General features: G+C 41.0%; 1 protein-coding gene across 1 annotated transcript in view; it reads right to left on the bottom strand.

Annotated features, from left to right (window-relative positions):
- NETO1 (neuropilin and tolloid like 1) overlaps positions 1-15,895 on the bottom strand; it is a 102,621-nt gene extending 86,726 nt beyond the window's left edge. Inside the window, exons 1-4 of the mRNA XM_052660473.1 lie at positions 15,868-15,895; positions 13,824-13,877; positions 13,449-13,586; positions 8,238-8,486 (exon numbers count right to left, since the gene is read on the bottom strand). Of these exons, the coding sequence (XP_052516433.1) occupies positions 8,238-8,486; positions 13,449-13,586; positions 13,824-13,877; positions 15,868-15,895 (469 nt within the window). The remainder of the gene's footprint in view (positions 1-8,237; positions 8,487-13,448; positions 13,587-13,823; positions 13,878-15,867) is intronic.
- Between the last annotated feature and the right edge of the window lie 225 nt (positions 15,896-16,120).

Below are 16,120 nucleotides of genomic sequence, written 5' to 3'. Positions count from 1 at the left end.
AACAGATGCTTTTGTTGTTGTTGTTGTTCTTTTATTGTATTTCTTGAATGCTTCTCTGACTCAAATGATACCATTTCTCTCTGGGACAATTTTAGTGGAGGGTGGATGGTGGTCTTTGGATGTTGGGACATCCAAAGGTGTGACTGGGTCCAGAGGTGATGGGTTCAGAGGGGATGTTGTGATTGATCAATGTATGATCCTAGATAGTCCGTAAGACGCCTTTGGGGAAATTAGTGAACAGCACCCATTTCTGGATATGGGTCTGCTCGGGGCACCTGAATGGGAGCAGAATCAGCTCTCCTTCCCTCAGCCTGGTGTCCTGAACATCACAGCTGTACACAGCAGCCCTGGGGAGAGGGAAGCTGTTGGGGATTGGAAGCAACTGGTCTCTGAAGAAAGTCAGAGATATATGTGTTAGGAAGAAGGAGTCATTGCAGGAGAAAGAAATTCAAGGTTTTTTCTTGAGTATTTAGCACATCAGCCATAGGTTCCAAGTCATGAGAGCACTTTACACACAGCTAACTGACCAGGTCAGTAACAGGAGACATTTGAGAAGAACAGGAAATGATTCACACACTTCCGGCTGGGGGGTGGGGGCTGAAAAGGCAGATGTTTATAACAGAGGCAGTGGGAAGGAAGATAAATCATTGCCTTTTTCATCACTGTCAACTGAATGGCATTTCAGGCAATATGGGAAAGGTGAATTTTAAAATCTATAACCAGTAATGGTGAAGTGTGGGTGATACAGTTTTGTTCCTTAATTAAATTTCTTAACATAACTAAACTGAAAGCACTACAATATGTGATGTAATTAAAGTCATGATACCTTTGTGAAAGGTGTATCAGCACAGTGGTTGTATAACTGATAAACAAACAGTCATTGAACTTCTACACAGAGCTCACGAACCTGGGCAACGCCTTTTCTCTAGATCACTGCTTTCTTTATCTTTAAAATAAAAAGGCTGAATGAGATGAACTTCAAAGTTTCTTTCAGATCTAAAGAATACCCATGCCTACAATGTAAATATATCTGAGGCTCCACATGGACCAGTCTCAAACGTACCATATTCAAAAACATGCAGTCCAACAATTAATCATTAAACAAACAAACAAAACACACACCTAAACACTTTTCTCTACCTTTCCAGGAAAAAGTAAGATGAGGAAAGGTATTCTGTCTGTATAGGAAACTTCGTTAAAAATCCTTCTTCTCTTCTGCTACAGCTTTCAATATTCTCTGTACAGATGGGAGCTAATCCTGGAAATTCTCTCCCACTCTCAACTTCTCTCCTGAACACCCACCTAGACCAAACAGCCTCTCTCCCTCTCTCTCTCTCTTTACTTATTCTTCAACCTTCCCCTTGAGCCCTCTTCTATACACATCAGATCAACCAAATCACAGGCTGGGGGGATGAGAGTTGAGGCGTGGAGAAACTGCCCTTCCATGAATATCTTTGGTAATTATGACATGTCCCTACTGTGACTCTCAAGTTTTCAGTTTCATTTCTTGAAAAATAAAAGCCTCAAGAAGAAATGTAATTTCGTTTCATACATTTTCCATTTGACAGTATTTGCTGGGGTTAAAATTAGAATACTGGGAGCCTACAGTGTAAAGATAATAGAAAGACAACATAATGCTATCTGACCAAAACTTATTCAATCTTTTATTTCTAGGTGAAAAAAATAATCAAATAAAGTCCTTGTCCTTGTTTTAACATTAACCTATAAACTTTTATTCTTTCATCTTTTAGTATAAAATGCAAATTAAAGTTTAGTTACTGAAAAACTGGTACAGATAGATGAAATATAGCTTTTCTTTCTTACCACCAAAGCATATATCTAAACTCTGATTATCTAGACAAGAAAAATTAGTAATTTTCAACATGTTTTAATATTCACACATTTCAAATAGAAAAAGCACTGCAATGGATAATTAAAGTAACATTGAGTTTATGACAGTATTTTACCTAATTAATATATATCATTTAATAGACACAGAAATCTTTTTTAAACATTCAATTTAAATCACTGCACTGCAGTGTATCCCTTCCATTGCCTTTGGAGTGAGTCAGTATGGAGTTTTCCAAGGAGTCTAGGAATTGTGCAGAATGTTCCTGAAACACTTTGCACTGCTCAGATGAAACGCGCTATTTAAGTACAAAGTATCCTGATAATTTCAATGTTGACAACGCCACTCATCCCATGACAACACCTAACTCGACCTGACTTATTTGATACTTCAAGGCATAATCCTTAAACTAAACTTCTCCAATAGGATGTTTATAACTTTTATATATACAACAAATTCAGGAAAATATCATCAAAAGAGGAAGATTTCAAAAACATTATATTTTATGTCTGTAAGGATGAGACTAAAAAGCTGGCTTAAAACTCAACATTCATAAAAAGAAGATCATGGCATCCGCTCCCATCACTTCATGGCAAATAGATGGGGAAACAGTGGAAACAGTGAAAGACTATGCTCCTGGGCTCCAAAATCACTGCAGGTGGTGACTGCAGCCATGAAATTAAGATGCTTGCTCCTTGGAAGAAAAGCTATGACCAACCTAGACAGTATATTAAAAAGCAGAGACATTACCAACAAAAGGTCCATCTAGTCAAAGCTATGGTTTTTCCAGTAGTCGTGTATGGATGTGAGAGTTGAACCACAAAGAAGGCTAAATGGTGAAGAATTGATGCTTTTGAACTGTGGTGTTAGAAAAGCCTCTTGGGAGTCCCTTGGACAACAAGAAGATCAAACCAGTCAATCCTAAAGGAAATCAGTCCTAAATATTCACTGGAAGGACTGATGGTGAAGCTGAAGCTCCAATATTTTGGCCACTTGATGCGAAGAACTGACTCATTGGAAAAGACCCTGATGCTGGAAAAGATTGAAGTCAGGGAGAGAAGGGGATGATAAAGGATGAGATGGTCAGATGGCATCAATGACTTGATAAACATGAGTTTGAGCAAGCTCCCGGAGTTGGTGATGGACAGGGAAGCCTGGCGTGCTGCAGTCCGTGTGACTGCAAAGAGTCGGACATGACTGAGTGACTGAACTGAACTGAAAGAGGAGAAAGTCTCCCCATTAGGAAGGAAAGCACAAGGCTAACTGGACTTCCCTGGTGGCTCAACTGGTAAAGAATCCGCTTTCGATGCAGAAGATGGGGTTTGATCTCTGGGATGGGAAGATCCCCTGGAGAAGGGATTGACTTCCTATTCCAGTATTCTTTCCTGGAGAATTCCATGAACAGAGGAGCTCGGCTGGTTACATTCTATGAGGTGGCAAAAGATTTGGACGCCACTTTAGAGGCTAAGCAACAACAAGAAGAGGTGTTTGTTCCTAAAGAGATTGAATGGGTTACATTCCCCAAGAGTAGAATATCTGGGATGTTCTTCTTTGCTAATATCACACAGAGTCCCTGATAATGCCTCCGAACTGGTGGAACAGCACATACGGTTATATATTTTCTCTTTAGCTTCTATCTTCAAGTGGCAAAGAAAATTGAGGCCTAGGGAAGCTGGCTGCAGGGGAAGTTATTCTCTACTTAAATGGCATTTTCTGTTTAAGTAAAAAAAAATGTGGATTGTGGAGAAGAGGTATCCACTCTTCTAAAAATTCACTTTTATTTAAAAATAAATTTTAAATTTGAATAAAGTCCATCTTAAAATGACCAACTATGGTATGTTCTCTTTTTGATTCATCTCAAGTTTTATTTACATAAGTGATATCAAAAATAATATAGTATCCTTTTCAAAAATAAAAAATAACTGATAATGCTGAAAATTTTCACAATATGTCTATCTTGGTTTCTTCAATTCCTTCTCAACCATCCTACTCCCAAAATCATCTAAGGTAATCATTGTTACGAGTTTGGTGAATATTATTCCAGTATTATTAAAGTAATTTTATTATAAAATATTTTCTCACGTGAGAAAATATTTCCCAATAAATGTTATTAAGATGAGAAAACCTTATTAAAATGAGAAAATAATGTCAGTCTATTGCAATTTTTATATGTTTTCTTTTTCAGTTATCTGTGGGTTATCAAATTTTCCAATCATGTAACTTGTAACATTCTCAGTAACTCTGAATTCATCTCTTGTCTCAGGAACGGGAGAGTGTACGTCACAACACAACTGTGTTTACACCGGAAGCAGAGAGGTTTTCCCAAGAGGGATCATCCCGGAACCTCCCCCAGGGCTCTGGGGTCCTCAGCCCTTTTTTTCAGACCTCACTCTGTCCTTCATTTCTGCAGACCTCAGAGTCTGACTGGCTGAGTTTTCTCTGACTGTCGCTCAATCTCACAATCCTTCTGGTGCATGCTAGAGTGTAATCCTAGGTGATTCATCATTGCACTGTGTAAAGGTAAAGCATCCAGAATAGTCACAGTCTATAAAATAAAAACTGCAGAGTCATCAGAATGTGTCAGAAGATGGGAAATCCCCGTAAGAGTGGGTCGGTGGCATCTTTTCTGGCTCTGCTTCTCACCCTCCAAGTCCACACGTGACCTCCATCCACCACTATCTACCACCAGATCACAAGTAGTTCCCAGGAACACAGGAGCCAGGGATTAAAGGCCTGTGTTTAAAGGTGACTAGGAAAAGAAGTCGAAGATATTAAGGGACAAAAACAAATTTTGAGATAAGAGTTGATACAAATTACTGTCCTGGTCAGGCAGGACCACAGCTCAAGATTGGACAGAGGAAATGACCCATGGCAGTTTGAAACCTATAGTCATGTGCAGAGGTGAGAGTTGGACAATAAAGGGGGCTGAGTGCCAAAGAACTGATGCTTTCAAATTGCGGTGATAGAGAAGACTCTTAGAGTCCCTTGGACTGCAAGGAGATCAAACCAGTCAGTCCTAAAGGAAATCAACCCTGAATATTCATTGGAAAGAATTCATTCATGCTGAAGCTAAAGCTCCAATACTTTGGCCACCTGATGCAGAGAGCCGATTCATTGGAAAAACCCTGATGCTGGGAAAGATTTAGGGCAGGAGGAGAAGGGGGCAACAGAGGATGAGATGGTTGGATGGCATCATCAACTCAATGGACACAATTCTGAGCACACTCTGGGAGACGGTAGAAACAGAGGAGCCTGGTGTGCTACAGTCCATGGGGTCGCAAAAAGCTAGACACGACTTAGTGACTAAACAGCAACAAAAAGCTTAAAACTAAATCATCACTGGGAAAAAATGATCCATGTTATAGAGGTGAATCATCATGTACCTTAGCTGGATGCAAGTTACAAAGTTAAGCTTCAATATTTGGATTTCACACTCACTGTATAATCTTCTGATTATAATCTGGATGTCTATGCATGGTTGCTTACAAGAAACACTGAGCTGTGTGAGTCTAAGAACACTTAACTGAAAATGTATGTATGTTTTTATATGTGTGCATATATGTCTATGCATAGATGTTTACACATTTATGTGTATATTCAGTATTTTTAGCTTGGCTAATGGGACTCATTACGAAGAGTGGGCAAATTCTCACGTGCCCACCTCAAGCTTCCGAGACTACAAATTAAGATCCAGATTCCAGATTGTGATAAGTTTTCAAAAATAATGAAGACCACCTGGTCTGCGCTAACATATTTTATGACTGTTATCAGAAGTAACTGTAACCCTTCTGTGAAGACTTAGACCCACTCAAACAAACCTAATAAGGAAAAGTGACATCAGGAAGGTTGAGTTTTGCACATCCACCCCCCAAAGTCAGGGAAACAGCAGTTGTAATCTTTAAAAAATGTGGGACACTTGCTCTCCCAATAAAGTATGCCAAGCCCCCGTGACTTCTAAAGAACACATGACCAAATTAATAAAATAAGAGCTATCAATAGTTGAGATCTTATAGGAAGTGAAAAATCCATAAATATGCATTGGTCAGTAATCAAACAATCTTCCAACAAATCTGTTGAGGTAATCAATATTATTTCTATTTTTATTTTACAAATTAAAATATTGAGGCATAAAATGTTAAGAATCATGTCCAAAATTTATAGCAAGCAAGAATAAGAAAGTCAGAACTGGAAGCCTAATCTGCTTCTAAAACCAGTGTTCCTCATGGCCATGCTGAAGCCCAGTGGGGAAGATCCCCTTGCAGTGGGCATCCCACTTGGGGGCCCTCAGAATGTCATCACTGCTTTATAACTTAAATGATAAAGTGAACTTGAAGAACTCTTCTCAACTTCCACAAATCACCACTTGAAGCATACGACCAAATAAAAATAAAGCCCAAATTAAAGTGAAGCCTCTGCGACTCCCTGTTCTCTATATGCCACGTGTTCCGTGGTCGCTCCGTCATGGCTGACTCTTTGCAACCCCATGCACTGTAGCCCGCCAGGCTCCTCTGTCCACGGACAAATTACCACTAATCTCTGCCTCCTTCATCAAGTAAGTGGCCTCCTCAATATTGTCTCTTTACAGAATGAGTTGTGGATTACGGTGCCACTCAGACAATGGCCATGGAACGTCAACTTCCGCAGACATGGGATTTTTACACATCTCTCATGGTCCTACATTTCCCTCAGATGCCAGGTGTAGGCTTCCTGGTACACTTTAGTTTGTCCACGTGACTAGAGAAGCTTAAGTCTATCCTTAGTGTAGTCTTCATTTCGTGAACCACCTCCCTACATTCCCTTCTGATTCAGTAGCTCTAGGTGGTAAAATCTTCTCCTTCTACAGATGAAGTAGCAGGGCTCTAAAGGAACAAGGAGCAAAGAACAGCGCTTGAGAACCAAGAAGACTCTGAAACCCAAGGACAGCAGATTGAGCATCACCATTCATGCGTCTCAAGTAGAGCTAGAATCTGGATCACATTGCTGAAGTTGATGAAGTTGACGCCCCATCTCTAACGAGACTATAATTTTATATCCTCACATTGTTTCCATGATTACTAATCTCAGGATGAAAATGGAACTTATGAAAGCCTACATCATAACACAAGCCATTGTCTTTAGGTTCTGGCTATATTCTAAATTAGCGGTCAAGAAGAAAATAGGTATTTCCATTAAAAACTCTAGCACTAATTAAGTAATCACAATGTTTATACATTTTCAGAACATATCAAGCTTGATTGCCACATGTAAAATATCCATGACTTCTGTTAACAACCCAATATTAGAAAAGCATAATAAAAACCACAATCTAGTAATGTTTAAGGCTAACACATATGCTAGTTTATATCACTTATTTTAATTATTATATTATTAGTCTATAGTATCATAATAAAAGTCATCATTAATCTCATATTAATTATTTAAAATATTTTAGTGTTTGAATGGAGCCTCACAGCCCTGCTCTGATGTTACCTCTGTAATGTGGGACGGAAACTTGAACAAAGTTTACGTACACTTCAATTTAATCTACTGCCTGTTACAACCTGAGTAAAACGATACACACAAACTGTAAAAAAATATGTAATTATAAGTAAATAATGTGCTTTATGTAATTTGAGTCATCTTTCCATTTTAAAAAATGACCTCATCAAATCTCAAATTGCTGCAGCCTGATGTTCACGAAGTTTAAAAATGTGATAACAATTTTTATTATAACAAATGATAGCTCATCATAAAGTGAGCCAGTCAACATCACAGGCCTTTTTTAATATTACAGTTTAAAAGGAAAATTGACATAGAATGGATAATTATATAATAACAGATAATGTGTGCCAGGCCTTGCAAATGAATACTGGGCTGCTAGGGGGCTCACTTTTCCTTTCATCACAACTCTTAGGGATTTGCATTTCTAAAAAAGAGATTAGTCGGCTTTATCCTAAGATCCATTTGCTTTAAAAATGATAATTTTCAGGACAAATGAATATTTTATTCAAGTTCTCCAAAGATCATTTTGATGGATACATTTTGCAATATTGCAACTGCCTTTTCAAGTTTATTGGGATTCAAAGTATAATTAGTTTCTCTATTACAGACTGCCTCTTGAATTACATGTTTCAGCATAATGGAAGTCCAACTAATTAACTGTGTTGCTGATGACCATGTAAACCCCTGAGTCACTTCGCTTTACCTCTAAAGTAGGCTAAATTTTAAGGAAAATTAATTTCCCTTTCAGAATTTACGAAATGAAAAGAGAGAGCACTGTAGATTTGCTTCCAAATAGAACTGGGAAACTCTTTGGAAATGATAAAGTTGTCTTACAAAAGTTCTTATACTATGACAGAAAGAGAACTAAGGAAGAAAACAGAGACGGAAAAAACAAGTCCCCACTTACCAGGTGTGAAATTGTACCGGGCTGAAAATCCCATAGATTCCAGCTCTCCATCAGCAAAAAATTTAATCCATAGAAATCTTCCACTGGATTTTATTACAGGTGGATTTTGTTGTCCACAAAAACGTCCAATTATTGGAGAAAATCCAAAAGGTCCATCTCGAACTTCAATATGATCAAATTTGCACTCCCAAGATGGTTCAATAGAGTACTTTTCATCAAAGTAAAGTTCAATGCACTGTCTTGGGGCAGCTAAAAAGGAAAAAAAAAAAAGAAAGAAAGATTATGTCTAGAAGGTCCTTTTTAAATTTGTAGTTTGACTTTTCTGATTCTATTTAAGATTTCATCTTGTATAATAACTTCTATCCAACTTTGACTGTGATATACATAGAAACACTAAGGAAGTTTGTTTCAGTTAGTATTCTAAGGGATAAAATTTCTGTAAAAATGTCTAAGGGATGATTCTTAAAACTGATGAGGTTGCCCAAAATATTATTCTGATATAAAAAGACCATTTCAATGTGTGACACAGTGAACAAGTCATGGTATTTTTGTGAGAGGCTCGTAACTCAGGTTTAAAGAGTGGAGAGGCATCTTTCTGTTGCTGCTGCTGCGGCGTCGCTTCAGTCGTGTCCGACTCTGTGCGACCCCATAGATGGCAGCCCACCAGGCTCCCCCGTCCCTGGGATTCTCCAGGCAGGAACACTAGAGTGGGTTGCCATTTCCTTCTTCAGTGCATGAAAATAAAAGGTGAAAGTGAAGTCGCTTAGTCGTGTCCGACTCTTCGCGATCCCATAGATGGCAGCCCACCAGACTCCCCCATCCCTGGGATTCTCCAGGCAAGAACACTGGAGTGGGTTGCCATTTCCTTCTTAGCGACCCCATGGACTGCAGCCTACCAGGCTCCTCCGTCCATGGATTTTCCAGGCAAGAGTACTGGAGTGGGGTGCCATTGTCTTCTTCCGACCTTTCTGTTGCTTCTCCCGTATCTTCAGGAGAAGCCATTTTTACGGTCAGACACCACTTGAGATCTGCTTTGCATGGAGTTCTACAATCATTCAAGTAGTCCCAATCCGATGTCTTGGTTAGAGCGGAATGTGTGTAGAGGAATATGAAGAGTAACTCTCCCAGAACACAAGTGTTATCCTGCCATTCTCAGGCTTAAACTCAATCAGAAACTATCAGCCATAAGGGAACAATCAATACAATGGACACACAGGTTTCTTTGAAGCCTCCTGCAGCTCGCCCCAGCAGGGTCTTTCCACCTCACAAACAGCCCAAGCTCAGGTCATTCCAGGCCTTCATGTTTTCTAAGACAGTATACCCTTTCAAGTTTTCATGTGTTTTCCCACTTCCTTGACTACCTGTATACTTCCAAACCAACTCCTGTTTACGTGAGGAAATCTTGCTTAAAAAACAAACACACGACAACAACAACAAAACAATACACACACACACAAAGAGAACACCTCCTCTCTAAATCTAAATACACAAACTGTATCTGTCTAACTTCTTTCTTCCAGCTTCCCTCGTAGCTCTGTCGGTAAAGAATCTGTCGGCAGTGCAGGAGACCCAGGTTTGATTCCTGGGTTGGTAGGATCCCCTGGAGAAGGAAATGGCAACCCACTCCAGTATTCTTGCCTGGAGAATCCCCATGGGCAGAGGAGCCTGGCAGACTACACACCATGGGGTCACAAGAGTCAGACCCGACTTAGTGATTAAACCACCACCAACCACTTTCTTCCTTCAGCACTCAAGCACAGTACTTGTCCTTGAGGATCTGTCCAAAAAAACAAACAAACAAAAAAACCACACACAACAACACTGTTGGGTGAATTGCAGTAAATGAGCTTATCTTTATAAGTGTGCTTATAGCGCTCATCACAGAAGAGTGAGATTAGGTGAGCAGCTCTGTAAACCTCTACATGGAGGCATTTGCTGAAGCCTTTCCATTCTTGCCTTGTCATGGCCAACAGTTCAAAATTCTGGCATTTTAGACTGATACTCAGTCAGGGTACCCCCAGTACAGCCATCACAGCTGTTGAGATATCCACACTTTTATCCTAGTTAGCAAACAGCTGTCTCGAATCCTTTGAGTGCTCTCCAACCTCCTGACCCTCTCCAAAGACCAACCCCTCCAGAAACTTGAAAGTTAAGACCCGGCACAGGAGGGCCCGCTTCCCATGTGATCAGCAATCATTCCAAATGGCTACTGTTCCCTCCACACCAGTTCTTAAATATATATTGAATATCACACACTTGAGTGGCTTTAAAACTAAAGCCTTTGGTATATGCTTGCACTTAAAATGAATGCATGGGTATCAAAACGTATATAGAATTGAGATATGTAATCACCAGAAAATTAGAGACTTCACTTTATAACCCAGAAACTCTCTGCCTTTTCCTTCACAGTCCACATTGCCTTTCTCTTTATTCTGCCCTCGCTTATGTATTAGTTTACAAAAATCTATTCTATGTATTTCTTATCTCCTCTCTTTCCAGACCAATGCACTGGACACCATGGACATCCCAAAGGAGGGAGATTATAATATAATAGTATTTGCAGCTCCATCCAAGACCAATTAAATGAGAAAATCTGGAGGCTGACCCAGGCATCTGTATTTTTTTAAAAGAGTTAAAATGCTATAAATGCCCTTTGGATGATGGTACTCATACTAACAGTCTCAACAGCAATCTCTGTATTTATCACCTGTAAACATATACTTCCATGCCAGGACTATCCACTGAACTAAAGATCCACACATGCAATTTCTTCATGAGACATCTCCATAAACATGAAACTGAACACGTGGCTTTCCCTTTAACCCCCCTTTCCCCACTCCTATTCCTTAGGTGGCATAACAATCGCATCTAACACTCAAGCCAGAACCTATAGAACAGTCCCAGGACGGCCTACTCTCCCCTCCCTACATCCAGTCACTCAAGGTTCAATTTCGCAAATACCCTTCATTGTTTTCCCATCAATGTCACTTCTGTAGTTCAGGGTTTCCCTGTGGTTTACCTGGTCTTTCACAATAGTTTCCACTTCGGTTCTTTTCTTCCAGTTACTTCATCAAAATCTCAGCTTACTATTTCTCTCCTGAGATTATTTCAGTGGCACCCCACTGTCTACAATATGAAGTCCAAACTGGCCTGGGTGACAGACGGATACCAAATTCTCTCTTATCTGAGACCACGTGCACTCCAGCTTCCTCACTTGTCCCTCTCCTTACCTTCTGCAAAAGCCCTCTGAATCGACATTGGTTAACTAACCACACTGTATCTCTGAACCTCTGCACATGCTATTTTACACAGAGAATGGCAGTGTCCTGAATGGTCTTTAAAACCGAATGCAAACATCTCTTTCTCCTTATAGCCTTGTCTTTCTCCCTGTTCCAAACACTGCTCATCTCAGAGCTACTTTAGATCGTTTACTGGAAAACAGCATAGTACCCAGGCCACATTGTAGGTTCCATAAGGTAAGTATCATGTCTGTTTTGCTCAATGCTCTCTAAACTGTACTAGCAAGAGTGGTTCAGTAAATATTTGTGAAATGTATGAATGACAAAGGGGCCAGTATGAAGTATTTCAAGAAGGGTTCACCGGTGATAGGAGGTTCTCTTTATTTCCCAACTTTAAGTTTTGTCCTTGACATGAAAGAAAGACCTATCAAATTAACATGTGCCTTGTTTGTAAGTAAATAGTGAGCATAAATACCTTTTATGGTTAACTCTGGTAAGGTAACTCTGTGTGTGTGTGTGTGTGTGTGTGTGTGGTAGGGGGAGCACAGGTGTTTGGGAAGTTGCAAGTTTGGGGCCATTAGGTGCTAACACATAATGTTGAAAACTTCTACCACTAGATGAAATGTTCATATATTTTAAAAAATTGTCCTTAATAAAGAGGTGTCTACAAGGGTAATGGAAATGGAAAATGCTCAAAGAGAAGCGAATCCCTTTTTCAGCACTTTTTATCCTTCAGGCTGGGAAAAAAACTGATGAGGAGAAACATCATCATTTGGAATGCTGACTTGGGCATGAAAGGATGAAAATGTCACTTTTGAGCACAGACTGAGGCTCAAAATAATATTCAGATTGATATCTGGAAAATATGATTATGAATTAAAAAAACTAAATCGGAGGATAATTGTTTTACAATGTTGTGTTCTGCCTTACAACAATGCAAATCGATCATAGGTATACATATATCTCCTCCTTCTTGAGCCTCCCTCCCACCCTCCATGATTACGTTTCTTTCTACATGAATACGTTTTGGGTGCTTCATATTATTTAAGAGAGAAAACCACAAAAGTATAGATTATTCTACTAATTATTTAACCAATAAAAGATGAGCTGCCAAAATTGTTACACATTCGGTAATATTATGCCAATCATACATCCATTCCATGAATTAAGAATTCCATATCAGTGAAATCAACTGCAAAATAAACTAAGTTGTTGAATTCTTTTTATTTTCCAGAATTTACCTGTTTATAAGTCTTTACTAATCATTTCACTCAGGGATTCCCTGGTGGCTCAGAGGGTTAAGCATCTGCCCTCAATGCGGGAGACTCAGGTTCGGGGGAGATTCCTGGAAAAGGAAATGGCAACCCCCTCCAGTACTCTTGCCTAGAAAATTCCATGGATGGAGGAGCCTGGTGGGCTACAGCCCAAGGGGTCGCAAAGAGTCGGACATGACTGAGCAACTTCATTCACTCACTAATCATTTCAATAATTAGCTCGATCCCACATTTTATACTTGCTGGATTCACTCAGAGATATTTTTTGTGTAGGGTGTCCAGAATCAATTTTTGTAATATGTCTATGTATACTGGGCTTCCCCGGTGGCTAAGTGGTAAAGAATCCTGCCTGCCAATGCAGGAGACACATGTTAGATCCCGAGATGAAGGAAGATCCCCTGGAGAAGGAAATGGCAACCCACCCCAGGATTCTTGCCTGGGAAATCCCATGGACAGAGGGGCCTAGTAGGCTACAGTCCATGGGGTTGCAAAGAGTTGGACACGACTTAGCAACTAAACAACAACAACAACGACTTTACTAATCATTTCAATAATTAGCTTGATTCCAGATTTTATGGCTATTGGCTTCACTCAGAGATATTTACGTGTACGGTCTCCAGAAGCAATCTCTGTAATGTCTATATGCACACTGCCCATTCCGAGCTCAGGGACAGCCAGGCCGGACTTGGCTCCCTCACCTTCTATGATGTAGATGCATTCCCGGTCAGGGGGGTACTTGCTCGGATAATTCGGAGAAGTGAAGATACCTCCCTCTGCATGTTTTGTCCAAGTTCCACACTGCACAGACTTCTGTGTTTCTGAGGTGGTTTGCTTTTCTGCAAAATAAAAATTTTTAAAGCCCCATTATCCAATTTTCTATACAACTAAAAATAGAGAGGACATTCTTACAATATCCATTAGTAAATTAACTTCTAAATGCTGTCTTAGTCAAAACCAATCAATTATACACACTATAAAATGCTCAGATATTCTGGAATATTAAGAATATGGAGAATACAGGAAAATGCAAGTGAGGAGAGGCCTCCCACTTGAATTTTTCCAAAGAAACACACCTGTTCCTTTTTTGGCTGCTCCAGACAAATGGAGGATGATTAAACTTGCTACAACTGAAACAGAACAGAAAATTGGGAAGATTAATGTACACTGAAATGACCAAATTCTATTAACAACATAACGGTTTAAAGATAAAAAGATATCAAAGATTATTACTGGCAACCCTTCTCAGATAACTAAGAACTTGCACAAACTGATTCAAAATGTACAAATCAGGACAATTTAGGAATCTCCTCAGGAAGTAATGCCAGTTAAGAATGGTTGAGACTCAAGCTCCTAAGGCAAATTCAGACTTTGAGACTAAGAGTCAACACTGTCACCTACTAATGTCACATCACAGTGGGCTTTCAGGAGTGTGGCCTGGCTGCCCTTTGTAAATGACTTTGCCAGCGTCTTGCAAAGAAGACAGAGGGTCAGCAGGGCAAAGGATGAAAAGGAAAAGTGTTTTCATCAACAATGTTACTGTATTTTAGGACAAAAATATTTCACCAAATCCTATGGCAGGTGGGGGAGCGGAACAAGGGAAGAACAGCCTAATGTGGACTGAAGGCATTAAGTACCATAATAAAAATGTTTCTTTTACAAAACTGACCTACCAAGTAACCCCAGTTCTCAGCATGCTTAGGCTAGGAAATGAATCTCTCCTAATCTTAACTTTGATGCAATCTTTTGTATTATCCAGGAATATTTTATAATTTTAAGAAAGGTTATTTCTATAAACATTTTATTAAGGCAGATTTTCAGTATCAGAAAAAGACTCTGATCTAAAACTTAACAGTAAATCTATGAAGACCATTAAAACACATCTTACTGTTTTACTTCCACATCCTTGACTTACTTAATATTTTCACAAAGTCTAAAACTGAGAGAAGTATTAAAGTAATCTAGTCTTCATAATTTCTGATTTTGCCTTCTGTATTTCTCTTTTATCATTTATTTTCTTGTCAATTATCTAAAAGCTCTCAGTTTCATTAGGTCTATAATTATAAGTCCACTTAAAAATGATTTTGGATAAGGGCAGGTATAATCCACAATGATTTCCTAAACGAAAGTTCAGGACAGGATCTTAAAAATGCATCCATGAAGACTGTTCCAGGAAAAGTATATGTGAGCCCTGATATTAGCGTTTGAGAAAGGATGTCAGTTATTTTACTTGTACTCTATCCAGCCTGTTCTGCTTTTAGATTAAAACAGGTTGTTATTGTCTGTGTTCAGGTAGAAAAAAAAGTCTTACTCTTAACTTACCATGTCTACACACACACACACGTTTACAGCCACCAATACCAAGCTGCTGGTTTGGGGTTTCTACTCGGATGGAACCGCACTGTGGATTGTGTCCTGTGATGAACACAGCAGCAACGCCGGTGGCGCTGGCAGCCTTACCCTCCCTCTATCCTGTGAGATTCCCACCACAGATCTTAGCCTGCCTTTTACTCGATGACTTCCGACGCTATTTGCCTCCAGTCCCCCGCCCTCCCCTCAACCGCACGCGAACCGCACACTCGGGAAGCGACACTCGAGGTCTAGCTACACTCTCCGGAAGAGCTGAGGCTGGCACTCGCGCTACCCTCGAGCGTGGCGTTCAGGCGGCTCACACACGACCCACCGGAGGGGCGACACGGGCCCGCTGGGCTCCAGAAGCCCCTGAAAGGACCGTTCCTTCTCCTCCCCGGAGCTGTCGAACCGGCTCTCTCCCCACCTTCCACCCGAGACCTCCCTGGGACCCGCTCCCCGTCCTCTGCCGCACGTGCGCGTCCCCACCGGGCACTCGGCACCCTCCACCGCCCGACGCCCCGGCGCACGGCGAGGCTGTTTTCCTCGGCCGACACTCAGCTCCAGGGACCACCGCCGCGCGCCGCCCCCACGCCGGGTCGAGGATGCTGCAATACAGAAAGTTTACATCTGCCCCAGACTCGCGGGGACTGCGGGGTCCGGCGAGGCCGCGGCGGGGGCCAGGCTGTCCGCGCGCGCTCGGCCACGAGGGGAGGAAGGCGGGGAGGAGGGTCCCCCAGGCGGCCCGGCGTGGCGGGAAGAGGTACTCACTGTGAAACAAACTGCGTCCATAGATCATGTCTGTTCCTTACACCAGAGGCTCCAGGCTCCACTAATTCCATTTAGAGACGGGAAGACTTCCAGTGGTCAGGGAGAGGACGGAGTCGAGAGAGGGTTGAGAGGTGCAAACCGGGAACAGATGAAGAGCGGGGGGAGAGCGAGGCGGGGAGAAAGCCAGCGATCCGGGCCCACACAGCAGCAAGATCCGAGTCCGCGCGTCCTCCGCCCCGGGCTCGCGCTCGCA

Source organism: Budorcas taxicolor, chromosome 22 (assembly GCF_023091745.1).
Source record: "Budorcas taxicolor isolate Tak-1 chromosome 22, Takin1.1, whole genome shotgun sequence".
Taxonomy (NCBI): domain Eukaryota; kingdom Metazoa; phylum Chordata; class Mammalia; order Artiodactyla; family Bovidae; genus Budorcas; species Budorcas taxicolor.
This window is presented reverse-complemented; position numbering and strand designations above follow the sequence as displayed.